Source organism: Schistosoma mansoni, chromosome 3 (assembly GCF_000237925.1).
Source record: "Schistosoma mansoni strain Puerto Rico chromosome 3, complete genome".
NCBI classification, from domain to species: domain Eukaryota; kingdom Metazoa; phylum Platyhelminthes; class Trematoda; order Strigeidida; family Schistosomatidae; genus Schistosoma; species Schistosoma mansoni.
The window spans coordinates 25,896,998-25,920,369 of NC_031497.1; the positions used below are offsets into that span (position 1 = coordinate 25,896,998).

Consider the following 23,372-nt stretch of genomic DNA (forward strand, 5'->3'; position numbering starts at 1 on the left):
TGGCGGACCGTGTTAAAAGACGAGAAGCCGAAAAGGAACTACAGCTCAGATTAGACGCTGGCGAAAAAGACCTGAAAATTGTAAATTTTCGGGTTGTGAGGCTTCGACAGAGGATGATGCCGAAGCCACTCTGGGTGAAGCACGAGGCCACCTAAATAGGCTTCGGATCTGTTATACCAACGCCCGGAGCTTACTAAATAAGCTACCGGAACTAGGTGTACAGATTGACTCAACTAGGCCAGACATAATCGCAGTCACAGAAACATGGCTGACGCCGTCTATAGATAGTAGGGAACTTGATTTCGAGGGTTTTACATTAGTAAGGGCCGACAGAACACAAACGCGTAAAGGAGGGGGAGTAGCTCTATTCATTAGGAATGCTATCCCATTCACCATTATCGACAGTGTATCCCATGAGAGTGGGACGTATGAATTGGTTAGCTGCCGCCTGAAATGCAGGGGACAAGAGTTGCTACTTAGTTTGATCTATCGCAGTCCAAGCTGTGAGGCAAACGAGGTCCTGCTAAGCAGTCTCAACACTTTATCACGAAGTGATCGATGTCTAATCCTAGGGGACTTCAATGCACCCATGGTGGACTGGGGAAATCTGCGGACTGAATCGTCAGCAAATTCCTTCGAACAGGAACTAGTTGATGCGGTAATCACATGTGCCCTAGTGCAACACGTGAAGGAAGCAACGAGGTACGACCCGGGTTCTGCATCATCCTTACTAGATCTTATATTGACTCATTATGAGGATGATGTTGCAAACCTGGATTATATGCCGCCCCTAGGCAAAAGTGGTCATACAGTTTTTAGCTTTGACTTCCATATAACTGTCGATCACGAGCACGCCTCAGCTCAATCCAGACATAACGTCTGGAAAGCCAACATACCAGACATCATGAAATCAGCATCATCAGTAGATTGGAAAATAGACCCAGAGTCATCAATCGAAACGGCTTGGGACATATTCCGGAATTTATACTTAGAAGTTACCGCCCCCCACATCCCTTGGACTACACCTAAGAGAACGAGAAACTCCCCACCGTGGTTCAGTAGGGAGGTTCGCATCCTTCTCCGTAAAAGAAGGAAAATGTGGGACAGATTTAGGTTACTGGGGACTGACGAGGCAAAATCTCAGTATCGAAAGGCTCGAAATACCTGTGCCTCAACCCTCCGTAAGGCCAGAAAGCTGTACGAAGAGAAAATCGTTAGGGAATCCATAGAATGCCCTAAACGCTTGTATTCGTATATAAACCAAAGGACAAAAAGAAGAAAAAATGTTCCTTCACTATGGGGAGACAGTACTGCCACATCACTAGTGGAGGACGACTTTGGCAAAGCTCAAGTATTCTCTAAATACTTTGGCGATGTATACACCATAGAAACACCCTTCTCACCAGTCCATGAAAATCCCCCCACACAAGCACTGGACAGCGTAACCATTAAAGAACTCGATGTCTTTGGTCTGCTAGTTAAGCTTGACATAGGTAAATCCACTGGACCCGATGAACTGCATCCTAGGTTACTAAAGGAATTAGCTAACTTTGTTGCGAACCCTTTAAGTGTATGTTTTAATCTATCCGTAACCCAGGGTCGTCTACCAAAAGACTGGAAGAACGCCATAGTAAGTCCAGTCTTCAAAACAGGTACAAAACATAAGCCTGAGAATTACCGACCAATTAGCCTAACTAGTGTGGTTGTTAAAATCTTAGAAAAGATTATTCGGAAGGAACTGTTAAAGTATCTCGATGAAAACCGGATCCTCTCCGAAAAGCAGCATGGTTTTAGAACAGGTTACTCTTGTCTCACAAACTTATTAGTCGCTCGTGAAAGCTGGTGCGCTCTTAAGGACCAAAAATTACCTATAGACGTAGCTTACATCGATTTCAGCAAAGCTTTCGACAAAGTTCCGCATAACCGGCTATTATATAAGCTAAGGAATGTCGGGATTGGAGGCAATCTATTGATGTGGATAAAAGACTTCCTGGTTGGGCGTCAACAAAGAGTAAGGGTGAACTCCAAGTTGTCTAGCTGGGAAACTGTGCTTAGTGGAGTCCCCCAGGGTACAGTTTTGGGGCCAGTGTTATTCCTCCTGTACGTAAATGATCTCCCTCGTCTACTATCGTCATCGGTCTTACTCTATGCTGATGATGTCAAGATATGGAGAGCGATACAAAGCAAGGGCGATAGCTTAGAACTTCAAAATGGCCTGGAGAGATTATCTGAATGGTCCCAAACCTGGCAATTGCCGATAAACACTTCCAAGTGTATTGTGATGCATATTGGCCACCAGGGTACAGATACATACACGATGAATAACACTGAGTTACCTATTGTTCAGGCACACAATGACTTAGGCGTCATCGTTAGTCAAGACTTAAAGACTACTGCACACTGCCGTGCAATAGCCGCCAAAGGTTTTAGGACTTTATGGTCCATACGCAGGGCTTTTAGGCATCTTGACGCTAAAACGTTTCTGACTTTGTATACAGTGTTCGTACGCCCTAAACTTGAGTACCGCATATAAGCAGCTAGCCCCTGCCTAAAAAAAGACAGTGAACTCTTGGAAAGGGTTCAGAGAACAGCAACTAGGCTGATTCCCGGGATAGCGAAGCTCCCGTATGGTACTAGACTGACCAAGCTAAACCTATTCCCGCTGTCATATAGAAGAATCAGAGGCGACTTGATTACAGTTTTCAAATTGCTTAATGACAAATTTGCACCTGATATGCCCTCATTTTTCTTGTCTTCCAAAACAGAAAATCTACGAGGACACTCCAAAAAAGTTCACAAGCCCAGAACGAATTACCTGTCAGCTGACTACCGACTTTCCCATCGAATAATCAACGAGTGGAATTCATTACCTCAGCACGTGGTTGAGGCTCCATCCGTCGACTCCTTCAAAAGAAAGTTGGATCAGCTGAGAGACCATCATCGCCAGGACTAACACAGGCCATCAAGCCTCCTGTCCTTTCCAAACTGAAACTGAAACTGAAATATTTAGATTTTCTTGAGACGACTTTGAAAGGACCTTCAAATGGAGGACTGAGTGGTGCTTTTATTTTGTCACATCTTATCCAGACATGCGTGCAATTGCTTAGGTCTTTAGGTATATATACGGCACGCGATTGTTCACGAGTATTAATCGGCTTAAGTTTAGACATGTGGTTCCGTAGTTGATCTACATAATTTTCTAAATTAAGTTTTTGACTGTTAGTATTAGGGTTAATAAATTCACCTGGTAGTCTCAGAGTTGTTCCGAAAACCAGTTCCGCAGCTGAACACTGTGCGTCAGTTTTGACAGATGTTCGTATTCCCAACATAACTAACGGTAGGAATTCTGTCCACTGATTGGGGTTTGAGTGAGATATAAGGGCGGTTTTTAGCTGACGGTGAAAACGTTCTACCATCCCATTAGCCTGAGGATGATATGCAGTGCAGCGTATCCTATTGGAGCCTAGAAGTTTAGCCAAGTTATTAAATAGTTCGGATTCGAATTGCGCTCCTCTATCCGTCGTTATTGTTATGGGTGTACCAAAAATGGTTACCCAGTTCTGCATGAAAACTTTGGCTACTGTTTCCGCTGTAATGTCCGTTATCGGGATGGCTATAGGGAATCTGGTAAATCGATCTATGCATGTAAAAAGATAATTAAAACCGTTTGAACGTGGTAAAGGAACTACCAAGTCGATATGCACATGGGCAGAACGTGCATCTGGTTGCGAGAAAACACCTATGGGTGAATTTGTGTGACGATTTATCTTTGATTGTTGACATGCTGAACACTCTCTAACCCATTTGTGTACATCCTTCTGTAAATTCGGCCATATATATCTGGCATTGATTAGTTTTGTTGAAGCTTTTGCGCCAGGATGAGACAAAGAATGAAAGTTATTATATATCAACTTTCGCATACTTTTGGGAACGAAAGGTCGCGGCATTGCCTTGGTCGTGTCACAGTAGATTAGAATACCATCGACAGGTGATGGGAACTGTTTTAAATTAAGACTTGAATTGTTTGTTTTAAGCAGGTTTTGTAATTCTAGATCCTGCTGTAGCACGTTTATTTCTAGCCTAGATAAAGCATCTGCCGCCTGATTGTCCTGACCTTTGACATGTCGGATATCGCTTGTGAACTGTGATATATAGTCAAGGTGTCGGACTTCTCGAGGTGAGTATTTATCAGCTCTCGCTTTTAGTGCATTCGTTAGTGGTTTGTGATCCGTAAAGACTATAAATTCCCTGCCTTCTAACATGTGTCGGAAGTGTTTAATGGTTAGGTAGATTGCAAGAAGTTCTCGCCCGAAGGTAGAATACCTTGTCTCTGCTGGAGCGAGTCTTTTTGAGAAGAAAGCAATTGGTTTCCAGGCGTTTTTAACCAGTTGGTTAAGGGTACCGCCTACTGCTTTATCTGAAGCATCCACCATCAAAGCAAGTGGGGAAAGAGAATTCGGATACATCAACGTAGTTGCTTGAGCTAATTTATCTCTAAGCTGTTTAATAGCTTCGACAGCGTCAGAAGACAGTTTGAATTCTTTTGGTTTTCCTTTTAGTGAATCTGTCAAAGGTTGCATTAATTGTGCACAACCTGGTATGAATCTGCGATAAAAGTTAATTAGACCTAGAAAACTTATCAGTTGTGTTAGAGAACTAGGTTTGGGGTATTGTTTAATGGTGTCTACTTCTTTTTTGATCGGTTTAATCCCTTCTGGGCTTATTGTGTGACCGAGAAATTCTAAAGTTTGAACACCGAAAACACTTACTTTGATGTATGTTTATTCCATGTTCATCCAGTCTTTTTAACACTGTTTTTACATGCTGTTCGTGTGATTGCAAATCGGGGCTGGCAATTAACAAGTCGTCTATATACCCCTGCGCAAATGGCATATCTCGAAGTAGATTGTCTATGAATCTTTGAAATGTCTGTGCCGCATTTCTCAGGCCGAATGGCATGCGTACAAACTCGAATAAGCCAAAGGGTGTTGTAATAGCTGTCTTGGGGATATCTTCATCCGCCACTGGGATATTGTGATATGCCCTGACTAAGTCAATTTTAGTGAATATGTTCATACCCTGTAAACCGTTTGTGAAATCTTGGATATGCGGTATTGGGTACCTATCTGGTACGGTTTGACGGTTGAGGGCTCTGTAATCCCCGCACGGTCGCCAGTCACCTTCATTTTTCTTTGGGACCATATGCAAAGGGGATGCCCATTGATTATCAGAGGGACGGATAATACCCAGTTGTAGCATATAATCAAACTCGGCCCTAGCGATTTTGAGCTTATCTGGTGCTAGTCTCCTGGGTTTTGCAAAAACCGGTGCACCTTCGGTTTTGATAGTGTGACTTACTTTTAGTTTGTCTTTAGAAGGCTGTGGGTTTGGTTTAGTTAAGTTTGGAAATTCCGCGAGTATATCTTGGAATTTCGCTGTTGTTACTAGAGAAGTTTGAATCAAGTTAAGAGAGCTGATGTGACTTTCTTTGCCTTTTGTGTAATACGAAGTTTCTTTTAGTGTTAATCGCCGTTTCTTGGTGTCAACTAGAAATTCGTATCTCTCTAGAAAGTCCATCCCCAGTATTGCCAGATCTAAGTTGGCTACCGTGAAAACCCAAGGGAATTGCCTCCTGAACCCCAAATCTAGGGTTAAGTTTTTCTGCCCAAATGTCGCAATTTTAGTTTTATTTGCAGCTTGAAGTGTAATTGATGATGTTTCTCGACTAATCTCAGTTTTATTTTGAGGGATGATGCTAAGAGCAGCGCCAGTATCCACCAAGAAATTCAAGCCAGAGTTTCTGTCTCTAACATAAAACAAGCGACTGTTTAGGCGCCCCTCCTCAGTCGTCGCGACCTGGGGAGGGGTTACTCGTTTCCCGCTGTCTTAGAATTATGCTTAGGCCAGGCGCGTGGTTGCATGCACTTGGTTGAGTTGACACCAAACTTCCAGTGGTACCAACAAAACTGCCCAGGTTGTCTGGACATTTGTGACCTGTTTTGTGACTTGGATCGTGGTCGTTGTGGTGACCTGCTCCTGTTTCTATGACCCATTTGCATTCTGGTGACAGCCTCAGTGAGACTCTTAACACTCGCAATGAGTCCTTCTATGACGGGGTCTTTTGCTGATTCTACTTTTTGTGTGATTTATTGTGCCTGGTCCAGTTGGAGGACCTCTCTCCATTATTCTATCGGCTATACGCGCTAAATGAGATAATGAGGTTTCAGGATCTTGTGCATCCAAACAGTGTTGGACGTAGCATGGGAGAGCTTGTATCCATCCTTGTTTTAGGACTGCTTCACCCACTGTGTTATCACCCATTAACACTTGGAGGTGACGCAAAAACTGTGACGGCGACCGATCACCTAGTGTTTCACCTTGAAAAAGTCTTTGGATTCTTTGACTATCTGATAATGATAAACGGTTCATTATCTCTCGTCTTAAGATGGTGTATGGTTGTGGTGATGGTGGATCTAAAATCAAGTCACGGACTTCTTTGGCGACTGAAGGAGGAAGGATAGAACACAAGTCTCTATAGCGAATCCCTTCAGATTTGATATTGTGTCTCGTGAAATAATGCTCTAGTTGAGCAAACCACAACTCAGGATCACTACGATCAAATTCTGGAAGTCGGGATTTCGTAGTCATAACAGTGTCTATCTCCACCGGTGACAAATCCTCCAGATTATGGGTTTCTATTGAGTCTGACATGAGGTATGTGACAAATATAGCAATAAAGTTAGCACGAAAAATGGTTACTATAACACGAATAACTTAAGATAATACGGAATAAACTAGTTATATACTCAACTTAGTTTACGGATAATCAGGTCTACTTTTACGATTAAGTAAAAAAAAATTAATAACAGAAATGAGGTTAAATTTGTGTTCAAAAAGGGCTCACCCCTTTCGTGCCTTAAGGTAACCCTCGTGCTATTGATAGAAGAAACCAGAGAAGTAGTGAATAGGTCTTTATTTCGATCTTCGCGCAGTCACAGTGGAGCGTGGGATTATCTGTTCAGACAAACAAAGGCTCTCAACATTCAATATAAGATAATAGGGAATATAACGCTTACAAAAGGTAAGGAAGTGAATGAATACTTGAACAATACTGTTTTAGCATATGCTTGGTTGTTTGGGGTCAACTCTTAACCAACCAACCTGAGCTGTTACAAATCTGCGTTTTCAGTTCCGGATTTACATATCAACGCAAAATAACTTTGGGGAAGCCGACTCTGAGAGGTGCACACGATGTGATCAAGAGGTAAAAAAGGTAAATGAGTGGCTCACAATCACACACAGGAAAAGAAAAGTGAGCAAACAGAATGCGATTTCTGCAGTCGACGCCAAATCGGAAACGAAATGCAGGGAAGAGACAATTTCAGGGTCTAAAATTCCACAGTGTTAAGATGGACCTCACTAACAGGTCAGTCATTTTTCATAAGTCAAGAGAATTCTCCAAAAAAGGAAACAAAAGACAGATTCCAGCTCGACCTCAAACACATCAAGTCCTTAATAATCAAGCTACTCCCAAAAACAATTTCAGGAGTTAGCATATGTAAGCTTTATAGAACAGGGAAAAAGGTGGATTCCGAAAGAACTCAGAAATGCCACCTTTCGAATGTTACCTTTGCTACGGTTGAAGAAAAAGGCCTGACACTGGGAAACTCACGAAAACTGATTGGATCTGGAATATACATCCGTGACGACCTCAGAGTGGTCGACTGTGTTAGGAGACGATCGGAAGAAGAAGGAATGAATGAGCGCCGACGAAACGGTGAAAAACTCGTCTGTAAGGGTTTTCAAATTGTTAGAGTTCGGAGTAAAACGATCACCAAATCACTCTGGGTGGTGAGGGAATGTTCTCCACAGAATTAAAGGTTTGCTTCACAAATGCTCGCAGCCTACTTAACAAAATGGCAGAGCCCAAGACAATGGTAGATATACCAAAACTGGATGTTTTCGCTATCTCAAAAACACAGTTAACGTCAGAAGTGTTTGATAATGAAGTTCAGTTGATTGGTTTTACATCCAGTGGGGCTGAAAGACTAAACTGTAGAGGAGGTAAGGTTATTCTGAACGCGAAAATTACTCTAACCATACGAGCAGCTGAGACAGTGGCACATGATTCTGGGACATGTGAATCGGTGCGTTGCAGGCTGAAATGTATACGACAAGATATTGAATTACTTGTAGCATATCACAGTCCAGAATGTGACGATATCCTCCTAAGCAGACTTAAGTCCTGGTGTGATAGCGGCAAAAGCCTTGTAGTAGGTGACTTTAATACACCGTATATAAATTGGGTAATCTTAGAAAAAGGGTCATCGATAACGTCATTTGATTGCAAACTGTTAGAAACCTCAAATGAACTGGCTTTATCACAAGGGGGTTCTTGTGGAGATTTTAGTAGTTTTATGTAGTTAAGATCATGAGTCAATTGAAGCTAGACCACCGTGGATGCCGGCTCAGTGGTCTATCGGTTAAGTGCTCGCGCGCAAGACTGGTAGGTCCTGAGTTCGAATCCCGCGGGGCGGGGTCGTGGATGTGCACTGCTGAGGAGTCCCACAATAGGACGAAACGGCCGTCCAGCGCTTCCAGGTTTTCCACGGTGGTCTAGCTCCAATTGACTCATGATCTTAACTATATAGAACTGGCTTTATCCCAACACATTAAAGATCTCACCAGATATGACTCATGAAGCTCCTCGTCTCTGTTGAACTTAGTCTTCGCACACGGTGATGACGTCTGTCAAATGGCTTTCCAACCACCTCTAGGGAGAAGCGATTATGCAGTCATCTTATTCAAATTTATGGCTGAGATGGATTGACAAACAGTTGTACAACCGGGTAACTCAGCCATATATTACCGTGGGCAGTTCAAAGAAGAAACACTGCTATCCCTGGATAGGCCGAAATATTCGACGTTTACTAAAAAAAGGAGAAATGTTAGAATGTTACCATCAGCCTTGGCACAGCAAGTACTATGGAACGCTACAGATCGGTAGGAAACAAGTGTATAATTAAAGTCCTAGAATCTCAGAGTAAATGTGAAATGCAGTTGGTAAAATCCGCACTCAAGCAACCTAAGAGACTATTCTCGTACACAAATTACAAAACAACGATGTAGCATTAAATTCCCAACCTAATTAAGGAAGGGAGGGGATCTTATTCGATAGAGAACGGTGAAGAAAAAAATAGGCTATGGTAAACTATTTTGGGTCAGTTTTCGCCCAAGAACCTTATCTAGACGAAGAAATAAACCCAAATACAAAGTCAACAAACCGTCTACTCATCATGGACTTTGATCGAGATGATGTACTTAAGGCTCTTAGTACCTTAGACATGGAAAAGTCAACAGGACCGGATGAACTACTCCCTCAAATCTTGAGGCAAATTGGACAATATACTGCAGCCCCATTAAATGTGATATTTAATATGTCACTTGGCCAAGGTGTGTTACCCGCCGACTGGAAGGATGCAATCGTCCTTCCCATACATAAGATAGGATCGAGACAACTCCCAACGAATTACAGACCTGTCAGCCTCACCAAAGTCGTAGTCAAAATACTGGAAAGAGTAATCAAAAAGACAATAATGACATTCGTGGAAACCAACAACTTGTTAAACAGTAAACAACATGGTTTCAGAGAAGGTTTGTCTTGAGCAGCAAACCTTATAGCAAGGGAGCATTGGAGAAAAGCTCTAGACAATGGAAAATCAGTGAATGTGATCTACATAGACTTCAGCAAAACATCTGACAAGGTGCCAACAAATAGACTGTTATTGAAGCTAGAAAATCTTGGTATTGCCGGACCTCTCTTAAAATAGCTTAAGGATTTCCTAGTGAGTCGTAGACAGAAAGTAAGAATAAATTCCAAGTGCTCCACCTGTAGACCAGTATTGAGTGGAATATCTCAAAGCTCTGCCCTGTATCATTTGCTTTTTATACTGTATGTAAATAATCTCCCAAATATAGTTGAGTCCCCAATGTTATAATATCCTGACGATGTAAAACTTTGGCGAAAAATAACGGGAGACGCAGATGCATGCTCACTTCAGGCAGACCTGAATATTGTGATTAGCTGGTCTAAAGAGTGGCTGATGCCTATCAATGTGGCAAAATGTGTCTACATGCACTTTACGGATACAAAAGTAAATGGGTATAGCATAGGTAAAGTGTCCGCACCCGTGGTTCAGCCTCACATGGATCTTGGGGTGACAGTGAGTTGTGATATTAGGACCACGGCCCATTGCCGGGAAGTTATAGCTAAAGGGTTTAGAACCCTCTGAAATTTAAAACGGACATTCAACAAGTTAAATACTATCATTTTCACTACAGTATACACAACCTTAGTGAGAACTAAGCTTGATATCTACGTTCAGGCTGGAAGCCCCTGTTTAAAAGGTGACTCGGATATCTTGGAAAACGTACAGAGAGCAGCTACTTGTGCAATTCCGGAGCTTCGGGGTCTACCATACAAATAGTGGCTTGAAAAGCTAGACCTTTTTACTCTGTCCTATCGCAGATTAAGAGGTGATCTGATTTCGGTGTATAGAGTGTATAGAGAAAGATTTTAGACCTAATGTACTCTTTCTTTTTCTTCACACTGGAGTGAAACATCTCAGAAGAAATAACAGGCGAGTAGAAAAGTCAAGAATGAATAAAATACCCGTGGCATATAAGTTTTCACATCGAGTCATCAACTCTTGGAACCTGTTACCCAAAGCATTTGAGTCCGCACCTTCAGTTGGCTCATTCAAGAGAAGAGTGGACACTCATATACGCATAAAAGAAAAGGGATAACACAGGCTATATGCCTTCTGTCCTTATTACACAAATCTGAATCTGACCTCTTCAACTTTTTATAGCAGAGTTTGAAGCTTGAATTCTGAAAGCCAACGTTGAAATACGAAGGTCGCAGGTTCAAGGAATAAGCCATCGAGTCGTTGCCTGGTGGTCAATATTCCGCTGTGTTTTTTATAAAGTTTTCAGTTAGACCAGCAGGTTAAGAGCTTTGCAATTCTTCTGTCTGTTCAGACTATAAGAATATCTGAATTTTTGTATTTTAAAGAGTGTTATGAGGTTGGATTATTTGCTTCTTATCAAATTTTAAATAATCACAGGACAAATAAGTGTATCAGTAGTATGAAATAAACAGGCTGAAAAGAATGGTAATTTTTGTATTCATGTACGTACTTACACTTGGCAATAATTTATTATTGTTGTGTAACGTAGGTACATAAGTTGCACGTGTAACTTATGTCAACGAATCATTGACTAATAAGTCTTATCTTTGTTTAGTCTTCAGATTGTAAGGTTTGGTATATAAAGAAGGCGCGTCAAACCTTTTCACGAAGCATGGTAGTTTCAGTAGGGAGGTAATAATACTAGGTGAATAAGTGTTTTGTGAATATGAGCTCGAAATAGGCGATATCTTCATTTTGAAAACCATTCGTAGTTAGGACTGTATATGAAAATTAGTGAAAATCTACTGTGCTGTTTTGAGCAGTGCTATCATAATGTCGTATAGCTAAGTGTTGCATTGTCATATCAGACGGATGTTTATTCAGATTAAAGTAAACATTCAAGTTCTATTCACACAATAAGTTTTTACTGAATGAATTTGTCAGTGTACGTATGTTCTTCGCTCAGATTTTGACGTTGATATTAAACAGTTAGACAATACAAATAGATAATCACACAGAAGTCTATCCAAAACGTTTGTAATCCATATTTACGGTGCGAAGAATACCAATGTTTAAGAGGTGATGTGGAATGCGAACATATAAATTTGTTCAAAGTGATAATCTGTTTGTTTACTCAATTTTCAAATACTTTGATTACATTCACATTCTTAAGCTCACTTTTCGTACCGTACGTCAAATTTGTATTTTATACGAAGTTAAGGATTATTCCACTTGAAATTTTCAGAACAAAATAGAAAAATCGTTCCTTAAAGGGGAAAGACTCATATTTCGTCGTTGTAATGTGTACATATGAATGGTAGACTCTTTAAAAAGTAAAATCGACGAAGTGGAACTCTTATTGTCCATGTTTTCTGAAGATGAAATTAAGCTAGGAGACAAAGAAAGCTATTTAAATGTCAAACGTCATGCAGAACTGGATGTTCTTCCTGAAAAGACAGATGTAGATTTTGTAATCAAGGTAAGCCCTGAACTACTTAGTTCACAACCTCAACGAAAATGTCATTGTAAACTCACAAAACTCATATTTTATAATTGGTTATCAAAATCTTCGGAACACTTTTTTAACCGTAACTGAAGTTGTTATTAAGTTCCTTAATTATTATGGATGTATGACTTAGTGATACAAATATTCAAATGTTTTCATAGCTGGTTCTCAGATTTAAATTTCAGTACACCTACTTTTGTCTAAAAAATCGTTTAGCGTCATTTAATATTATACACAATAAATGTACCATACAAACGTGTTCTACAATATATATTATACTGTTTATTCGTTTTTGAGTCACAACATTCCCATAATTTGTGATAGCGTATGATAATGTTACTCATATACCAAGTATAGACATGTGCACTCATTTAGGACGCCCTCTCTGAACCGGATTTGATACTATATATGTGTGCGAATAAAAGTAAGTAGAGGGCACTCTGAACTTACGACCTACTGGTTGGAAACCCAACATTTCAATCATTAACGCACAGCTGGATTTATCAGTGTAACTGTGTATTTTTTTTCTCATTACTTAGCAATACTTATTCTTTGGGCGTTAGTTTCTATCCACCCATAAAAAAAATCACTGATTCTGTTTGACTGTTTGTACAACCTATTTAATGTTGTCCGATCTAGTAATAACGACTCCTGAGCTGTTTTTGGGAAATCCCGGTTGATCGTAACATATCTGTCTGGTATGTAAATTTGAGACCATATTCTCAATCACAGGCAAAATCGAAGAAAAAAATATACTCACTTCCCAACACGTGACTAAGTGTTAATTAACTGATGCTCAAATGCCAGTAGAGGAGATTTTTCCACATTCACATGGTTATACCTTTCGTTAAGAAATAATTATAATGTGAGCTTAATAGATATTTGACTGGTCAATCTTTCATAAGGCTCCATGACCCAGTGTGTATAAATTTGTAATATTGATGATTCATAATATCCTGTTACTTTTGCATGTGATCATTGTTTTTGAATCTTCACTTTGCAACGTTTGTACTCATCTTATAGGTGACGTTACTACGTGCAGTTAATATTACTGCAAAATTACCAACAAACATTCCTCGTATCATGTGCTTTGGTGTCAGTAAATGTTTGTATTGTATTTGTGGCACTCTTTATCAAGTCTTTACGACGTAACTTTCTCAACATATTTATTTTCCATGTCAATTTACTTTTATTGTGCCTGTAAAAAATTTGGCTAATACGCATTTGTCTAAGATCATTCATTGTTTATAACTGTATCAGTCAACTTAAAAAAAAAGTAAATACTTTGGTGTAATCAACCTTTCAACCACAAGCATTAGTACAAAGCTTCCAACTATATAGTAGGAAGAAAATAAAAAGTAAACAAGATTATCCTCTTTTTACTGTTTAAGGATAAAATCAACGAGTTTCCAGACCTTTGGTTTCTATCTACTAGGCGAACTTATTTCAGTACATATGCTTCAGCCCCCAAATGCCCTGGTACGGCCGAGAGTGGGGAGAGTCCGCTCTCCCTCTCCAAATGCTCTCACATGGCCACGCGTATATAGCCTCTGTCAGGGAAGTCCTACTCACTGCCTTCTCGTGGCGGGGGTGTTGCTCAAGAAATTGAGAGGACGAAAAGCGAATGTCCGGCGCTTTAACCAGGTTGGTGAACATGGAAAGTCCACCTAGGGGAGTTGGAAAACCCCTATTCCAAACCAATGGTGCACATGGGCTCCAGTATCCTGAGGGTACAAATGGCGTATGAACCTATTGTTGGTCACCGGCTACCATGTAGTTGCATCTCCTCACGATGCTCCACTGCCTTATGGACTAGACCTTCAGGTCAAAGGCTCCGGGTGTGGGCCCCTAAGAAAACCACCTGTTTCAGTTTGGGCACCTGAGCAGTATCACAGCCCTCACACAAATCAAATGAGATTTGTGTGGCGCATATTTATCTGGTGCTTCCTTGTGCCAATATTTATGTGTTTAAATAAATAAATAAATAAAAAACATATACTTCATATTTAAAGTGTGTCCCCTCTATTTAAATTTGGATTGTGAATTAAAATTTCATAAAGAAGCAGTCCAGTTTGAAGTTCCTTTATTTTACTGAACCTAATAATTTAAATAAAATATTTGATTTATTCACTTATTTGTTCCACACTCCCATTTATATTAGCTTAAAAAGAAAGTAGAATTATCAGTTGTCCTACCCGATGGTTATCCTTCATGGAATGCACATCACCCTGTTAAGCCACTGATTACTCTACGTTTGTTATCCGATAACTCTTCAATTCTTGGCATAAATATACGTGCATTATCCTCACGTTTTTATCATTGGTTAGATAAAATTGCAAATACTGGTGAACCAATCTTAGTGGCGTGCATAGATTGGCTTCAGAATGAGTTATTTAATGAATTACCAATAACTAATGAAAGTGTAACATCTCTCTCGACCAGTTCAATTTTGAACAACAATGAGAAGACTGTTTGTTTATGGATTATTAGCCATCATATTCGAAGTCCAATAAAAAGACGTCTGATTTTAGAATGGTCAAAAGAATTAGAATTAACAGGCTGTTATATGCCTGGACGACCAGGCTTAGTAATTGTAGAAGGCGAAGAAACCAAGGTTGGTTATTTATTATTTTCTTCTTGTTGGATTATTTGTAAATATGTGTTAATAGATAAAATGGTTTGTGCTGCAGATTTAGATCCTAAACAGATTGTTCGGATAAGGCCATTTTACAACCAGCTTTGAAATATACAGATTGCGGTTATCAGTAGAATTTAGGACAGACTTTTCACCCTATCCGGGATTCTTCGGCTTTGTGTGCTTGCATCATGGGGTTATACATACTTTTATTAGTAATGTAAAACATCATACTTGTTAGACAAGTTCGTGGCTATTGGTACTTAGTAGCTAAATAAGTGACACTTTAACACTGGGATGCAGGTAAGCCTGACTAGCGAGATAAAACGAAATAGCCATCTTCAATTTCCTCTGTTAACCACAATCCATATATTTTAATATTAGTACTATATATATATATATATATATATAATGTACGATTGTACAGCTTGATAATAAATTCGTTGAAAAGAGATCCCTTCGCTGAACTTCGTGTTTTAATTTTAATGTTTAAATGGGAATTATATGCCGATCTTTAGTTGTCGGGTTTCTTAAAAATTTAATTTAATATCATTTCATGGCCTATAACCTATCCTTTCTCCATATTTTTCTGATTTTAATCTTTTAATTATTCAGTAGATCATCTCTGTTAAAAGTTCTGTAGTGTTTGAACAGCTTTAAACTACTAAATAATGTTTTAAAGATGGTTGTCATTAACTGTGTTATTTATTGTGACGCAAGTCATTTCTTTTGACTGGATTATGAAGACTTCGACATCTGAGGGGAAGCAAGGAATACAGTGGACATCTCAGAACTGATTAGACGATTTGAACTTCGCAGATGAACTAGCCCTCCTATCTCATACACACGAACAAATGCAGACGAAGACAGCAAACGTAGCAGGAGCCTTTGCATCAATAGGCCTTAACATACACAAAGGAAAAGGCAAGATTCTGAAATACAACACGGAGAACACCAACCCAATCACACTTAATGGCGAAACTCTGAAAGAGTTGGAAACACTCACGTATCTGGGAAACATCATTGATAAACAAAGATGATCGAATGCAGATGTAAAGGCGAAGATTGGCAAATCAAGGACAGCATTTCTACAATTGAAGAATATATAGAACTCAAAACACCTGTCAACTAACTTTAAAGTGAGAATCTTCAATACGAACGTGAAGACAGTTTGTTCTTCTGTACGGAGCTGAAACTTGGAGAACTACTACATCCATCGTCAAGAAGGTACAAGTATTCATAAACAGTTTACGCAAAATACTCAACATTCACTGGCCGGATACTATCAGCAACAGCCTTTTATGGGAGAGGACAAATCAGCTTCCAGCTGAAGAGGAAATTAGGAAGAGACGTTGGAAGTGGATTGGACATACATTAAAGAAATTTCCAAACTGCATCACGAGGCAATCGCTATCTTGGAATCCAGAAGGGAGGCAGAAAAGAGGAAGGCCAAAGAACACGTTACGCCGGGAAATAGAAGCAGATATGAAAAGGATGAATGTTAACTGGAAAGGATTGCTCAGGACAGAGTTGGATGGAGAATGCTGGTGTGCGGCCTATGCTCCTCCACGAGGGGTAACGAGCGTAGGTGTTATATCCCCTGGCGAATTATGAATCATAAATCTGAGGTCTATTTATGGACAAATGTAATACGCCTGTTCCTATTGGATAGTTGTTAAATAAGTGACTTAGTCGTTTCTGTGTTCCTCTTATCATAACCTTTAGTTTGACCTTGGAACTATTATTATTGATTACTTTCCCCCTATCCATAGCCACATTGGCCAATTACTGTACAAATGTTATTTTTCTATTTTTGATATGTGTGGTCTGTTTGGTTAGTATATATAACCCAGTATGCTTGTAAATAATGATTCATATTGCTGAGGCTGTTATTTGTGTTCTGGACTTAACGGCTGGGCTAGGCAGATAGGAAGGACCGAATAGCACCCAAGACTGCTCATACGTATTTCCTGTATCATTGGACACATATATATATATATTAAGAGGGCAAATTGATACGTTATAACAATAGGTAAGTCATTTCTTGATATATTTAGTGCGCTAAACATCTTCTGGATCAAAAGTAATCAAAGTATTAATTATTTTCAACTATCAACTGATCTATTGCGTTTAAATGTTATATATTCATAAAGAGAATTATCTTTTTATCTAAAGAGCTGACAGTTTTTTTCTTCATATAATCTAAACTACTATTATAAGTGATGTTGTTTTATGTGTTTATTGTATATAATTTTCTTAGGCTGATGAATATTGGAGAAGACTACGCAATTTACAATGGAAACATATACAACTTCGAGAAAAAGAAATACTTGGTATAGGTTTATACAGAATTCGTCGTTTTCAAGATGGATTTCATGAACTTACATTATCTCAACAAAGTTGGTTTTCATGGCTTCATGAACATGGTGTTACATCAGAAGAGTATAGACATATTTTCGGAATTCCTGGTCGATTGCCTCAAAATGAACAACAATAGAAATGGATCAGGGATTTGATGAATAAATCATTCGGACTTCAATCAATAGGTTGTAGGTTCGAACAATGCCCTACCCATTTCAGTTTCAGGATTCGATTAGTACACAAATAATGCGACTCGGATCTAACTACGTAAACTTGTAGTTGGTCAATAAACTGGAAATAAATATAACGTGTAACTTGGTTGGTGAGTTGAGCTTGTTACCTGAAAATAACGGAGCAAACATTTGTATTTTATAGTGATTGTGGCATATAGCTTTCAATATATGCAAAGCGTGAAATGTCAATGTAATAATGCTATTTTTGATATATAAGATGTCCTTTCAACTTGTAACTTACTGATGAGCACTTTTAGATTCATTCGTTTTGTACTACTGGTGCACAGGATCAAATGAGATGTAGTCAATTAGTCAAGCCTTCCATAACATCCGAACTTTACCTTTGACCGAATTCTATCATCAGTGTAGGGTTGTGGAGATTGCTGAGTTTTCATTGAGATCATGAACCGATCAATAACAGACTACCATTGAAAACCTGGGGGCACTGGAAGGCCCTTATGTCCTAGAATTGGACTCCCCAGCAATGCCTAACTTCAATCAATCCACGATATTGCGCGACTGTATTCCATTGTCTTTAGTAGGTAACTGCGTCACACCCGACAGGGTTAAACTCCACAAGAAGTTTGAGAATTACCTCTCGAAGCTGGTCGCTAGTGAGCACATGATAATTATCAGTATAGGGTTGTGGAGATTGTTGAGTTTTAGTCAAGATCAAGAACTGGATTCTACAAGCCATATTATTAATAAGGTCATTATTCCACGTAATTTGGGATAGTGTTTGTTAATGTATCTTCAATTCCTGAAAGTGAGCAGATATGCATGCAAACTTTCAGTAGTTTTACGTCGTTTTTCATCTAGTCACCTTAATATCCGACATTCTGTATTGTAAAGTCGAGTTGTATTTGGAAACTCAGCGTGATTTAATTTACAGTGGAAGAGAACTTAATGATTACAATATGACATTGACACAGGTTTCGCCTAGTAATATAAAAGCGCTTGACGATTTGCTTCGTATTATTGCACACCTGGAAATAATTACTTAACTATATATCGGAAGCTTTTATTTTCTGGTAAATACCTTTTTCAGAAATAACAAATGACATCGTTTCCTTATAATATAGATGTTACTGATACTTACTTAGGCCTGTTACCCCTCGTTGAGGGGCATAAGTCACCCACCAGGATTCTCCATCAAAATCTGTCCTGGGCAATCCTTTCCGATCGTTTCCAGTTCCTAATGACTCTTTTGATGTCTGCTTCCAATTCATGGTGCAATGTATTCGTTGGCCTTCCTCTTTTCCATTTCCTTTCAATATTCAAAGTTGGCGTTTGCCTCGTGATGCAGTTTGTTGGTTTCCGTAATGTGCGTCCTATCCACCTGCATCGTCTTTTCCCAATTTTCTCATTAGCAGGGAGCTGATCTGTTCTGTCTTATGGTAGACTGTTACTGATGGTGTCCGGTTAACGGACATTGAGTATCTTGTGCAGACAATTGTTTATAGATACTTGTACATTTTTGATGATGATGCTGACTGCGGTATTTCTCAGTTTCAGCTCCATACAGTAGAACTGTCATGACGTTCGTATTGAAGGCTGTGACTTTGCTATTGGTTGACAGTTGTTTTGAGTTGCATGTGTTCTTCGACTGTAGGAATGCTGTCCTTAATTTGCTAATCCTTACCTTTACGTCTGCATCAGATCCTACTTGTTCATCGATGGCGGTGCTACCTGGGTACGTGAAAGTTTCCACCTCTTCTAGAATTTGTCCATCAAGTATGATTGGGTTTGTGTTCTTTGTGTTGTATTTGAAGATGTTACTTTTTCCGTTTTGCATGTTGAGGCCAACTGAAGCAGAGGCTTCTGCTACACTGGCTGTTTTCACCTGCATTTATTACTGTGTATGGGATAACAGAAGTAGGTCGTTTGCGAAGTCCAAATCGTCTGGTTACATGCAAACCGTCCCTTGTATTTCATGTTTCACTTTAGATGTGGAGATCTCCATAATCCAGTCATCTACTGAATCCTTCATCCGGTTCCGCAATACTGTTGGGAAATTTTCGTGTTACCCATAGTAGTGTTATGTCTCTATAGTCCTTACACCTATTGAGATCCCCTTTCTTTGTATCTTTAGGAGATATCCTTCTTTTCATTCTGTCCGTAATTGTTTATCCTTTCAAATCTTTCTAAATGGAACGCGGAGTATGTTTGCAATTGCTTCCTTGTCTGACTTCATTGGCACAGTTGATATGTCTTATTGCCCTGCTGCCTTCCTATTGTTCGTTTGTTTGAAGGCCGATCTTCTTTTTATTGTTTGTAGATTATAACCCATATGAAGGTCTGTGTGTACCGCTTTAATGTCCGGTGGATTCGAAGGAGCTGGCCTATTCTTGACTTCAAAGTGCTCTACCCACCTGTTCTCCTATTCCTGAATCTCAGCGATTGGCTTGCCCTCTTCGTCTTAGATTAGTCGCTCTGATTTATGATATTTCCCTGATACTCTTTTCGTTGTATCATAAGTTGTCTCTTATTCCCTTCTCTTGCAGCTTTTTTCGCTGTCGTTGCTAGCTCTTCCACGTATTTCTGCCTGTCAGTACTAATGTTCCTCTTCATTTGCTTGTTTGCTTCTGTGTAATCAGCTTGTGCCTTGACTTTCTCCGTTATTGTTCGGCCGTTGTTGATTGCTGTCTTTTTGTTCTTCCTTTCTTGAATCTTGTGCAGGGTTTCCACGGAGATCCTTGTGATGATGGTTCTTGCGACCCAGACTATCCTGACATGTTGAAGTTAGTGCTTCTTTGATCCCTTTCCAGTTGTCCTCCATCGTAGCTTCTTGTTCTTTCAGTAGATCCTGTAGAGCCTGGAACTTGTTGTTGAGAGTTATCTTGAATTGGTTGAGTTTGTTAGTATCTCGAAGGAAGGCTGTATTGAACCTTCGTAATGCTATTTGTCCAGTTGTCCATTGTTTTCTTAGCTTCAGTTTAATCTTGGTCACAACCAGGTGGTGATCTGAAGCTATGTTAGCTTCTGGTTCTCACATCTTCCATTGACCTTCTGAACTTTTCATTGATACAAATATGATCCATCTGGTTTTTCGTGGTGTGGTCTGTGAGATCCATGTAACTTTGTGTAGGGATATTATATCCCCTATAACCATTTTGTTGAATGCACATAAAAATTTGCAAATCTGTTACCATTCACGTTCCTTTCTCCCAGTCAGTCCATGTCGCCCCATGATAACTTCATGTCCTATTTTGTCAATTCCGACTTTGGCGTTTAATCCCTCAACAGGATTGTCAGGTCCTGTCCTGAACACTTCCCTATGATCCATTTCGGCCTCACATGAAACTGATCTTCATTGTCGTCATTGCTGTCAATAGTGGGTGTGTAGCACCGGATAACAAATCATTGTGATCCCCTCCTTCATTGTTTTGAAAGATGCTTTGATGATTCTAGATCCATGATATTCCCATTCTATAAGTGCATTACGCGCTTCTTTGGATAGCAGCAGAGCAACTACCTGAGTGTGCGGAGCATTTTCTTCTTCGTGACCAGAGTACGGCAGCATCTCTCCCGTATCTAACCTTTACTGTCTAAATTGGGTCCAACCAGTCTCACTTATTCCGAGCACCACCAAGTTGCATCTCCTCATTTCCGTTGCTATTTGACTGGCCCTCCCGGTCTCCCACATTACCCGAACGTTCCATATACCGATAAAAATGGTTCCTCTGGTTGTTAAAAGGGGGATCGGCCTCGTGACTTCCGAAGAATATCGGCTTTCACCATGTGACGTTATAATCCTTCCTTCAACTGGGAGGGAAGAGTTCGAATTGGTCATTCTGGTTCGTATTTTGACTTATGAAAGTTGTTTTCTATGGGATGGGGTTACTGACCTCACGCCAAACAATCCTTCTTTACCCGGGCTTGGAATCAGCAGTAACGCCAGATAAACTAAAGGCGGAGTTAGTTGTTACTGATACATAGATATTATACTAGATTTCATGTAAAATATCTCGGGTCGGTTATTCTAGCTATTGAACTTGAACAGTAGAATAGCTTTGCAGCTAGGGCGGATCGTTCTAATGAGCTTTAGTTCGTCGAGCTGAGTGGTTTAATGGTGAAGGCTTCAGTATAATAAGGTTTTCTCAGTGATTGACTTACTAATAAATTTGACACTAAAAGTGTGTGACTGAAGCTAAATAGTAAAAGATAGCCTTCTAAATAACATTGGGATGTTGTTGCCCAGGTAAAGAATAATTAACAGTTCAATACTTTTTGGTCTTCAATGTTAAGGACCACGCCTTGATTACGAATTATCCATAAAACATTATGCAATCTGCAGTTTCATATGAATTTTGTCCGTGAATTTCTGGACTTTGTATCTCAGATATTCACATTGCTGGTTTCACACGTACTCGTGAATTCATGGAGATGCATGTATAAGCGCGGAGTTTTTAAGAAATCGGGCTTCCAATGAGTAGGTTAATGGTCCGAACTTGCTATTAGAGATGACACTTTTCTCATCTAAATTTTCAGGAGTTGAACTTTTACCGGGAGATTCACTTGTTGACTTAGAATGTGCCGATGACATAGTTCTATTTGGTGAAGACGCTGACAAAATGCAGAATATTCTGACCACCGTAAGCAACAATGCAAGCATGTTCGGGATGTGATTCTCTCCCTCGAAATGCAAGATGTTACTTCAGGATTGGGTTTCATCGACACCCGAACTAATGATAGGGAGTGAAGTATTTGAACGTGTCGACTGCTTCACTTATCTTGGGAGTCTCATCAGCCCTTGTGGTGTGGCGTGTGACGAAATCTTAACACGGATACAGAAGGCTCGTCTAGCGTTTGCTAACTTGCGTCATTTGTGGCGTAGGCGAGATATCCATCTAGCAACCAAAGGACGGATTTACTGCACAACGGTTCGCTCTGTTCTTCTTTATGGCAGTAAAACATGGCCGATAAGAGTAGAGGATATTCGTGGGCTACTAGTATTCGATCATAGATGTCTTCGAAGCATTGCTCGTATATCCTGGGACCACCAGGTGAGTAATGCAGTTGTTAGGAAACGGGTACTAGGTAAGACGAAAGACGAGGCTCTCTGATTTTATTTCATGTCCCAGTATCGGGGAACAGCCGATTAGGAAAAAGAACTGCTTTTGATAAGGCTCAATGGGATGACGCTAGATGATCAACAAACAGCTAACAACCAACCAGCATGGTGGTTCACAGAGTGCCTGAGCCAGTAGGTAATAGTCGCGATAAAGCTCACAGACATAATATACGACAGTAGTATTAGCTATCACATAACATAGACCCTCGCGCCACCACAATAATTAGCGCATTCAGGCTTCCTCGTCCTTTACATCTTCCGACTATAAAACCTCCGTGTCTGACGACTGTGTACTTTAGAAACCGAGAGGACTGAATCGAGGTCTCTCAAGCTTGGTATATATAAAAGAGACCTTGTAACAGCTCAGGTTGGTTGGTTAAGAGTTGACCCCAAACAACCAAGCATATGCTAAAACAGTATTGTTCAAGTATTCATTCACTTCCTTACTTTTTGTAAGCGTTATATTCCCTATTATCTTATATTGAATGTTGAGAGCCTTTGTTTGTCTGAACAGATAATCCCACGCTCCACTGTGACTGCGCGAAGATCGAAATAAAGACCTGTAACACGTGGAATCAGCAGTTAGAGAACAGCAGTACAGATCTGAAAAACAGCACAGCACACAATGTTAAACGAGGACTTCACACCAAGAGAGAACACAGTGGGAATCACGAGCCTCTTTATTTTAAAATCAAAAAGCGCGGTGCGCAAGAGTACAGCGGGAAGAGTCAGTTTACAAAGTAGTCTTATGAGTCATCCTGTAAGCTTAGTGTACATAGGGCTTGCTCTTCTTCCTCTAAAGAGTTTATGTTTGGTCGCCCTGCAATAGAAAGAAAATAGAATGCATTAGTATATCATACATAGCAATTTCAAC

At 39.9% G+C, this 23,372-nt stretch overlaps 2 protein-coding genes across 2 annotated transcripts; one reads left to right on the forward strand and one right to left on the reverse strand.

Annotated features, from left to right (window-relative positions):
- Positions 1 to 6,084: 6,084 nt before the first annotated feature.
- Positions 6,085 to 6,711, reverse strand: Smp_177070 (hypothetical protein; the record flags this gene model as incomplete). The annotated part of the gene is made up of 1 exon (XM_018799787.1): positions 6,085 to 6,711. One exon carries the CDS (start codon positions 6,709 to 6,711, stop codon positions 6,085 to 6,087), a length of 627 nt encoding a protein of 208 aa, XP_018651541.1.
- Positions 6,712 to 12,054: 5,343 nt separating this feature from the next.
- Positions 12,055 to 17,391, forward strand: Smp_100070 (hypothetical protein; the record flags this gene model as incomplete). The annotated part of the gene is made up of 3 exons (XM_018799788.1): positions 12,055 to 12,168; positions 14,357 to 14,809; positions 17,091 to 17,391. 3 exons carry the CDS (start codon positions 12,055 to 12,057, stop codon positions 17,325 to 17,327), a joined length of 804 nt encoding a protein of 267 aa, XP_018651542.1. The 3' UTR covers positions 17,328 to 17,391.
- Positions 17,392 to 23,372: the final 5,981 nt, after the last annotated feature.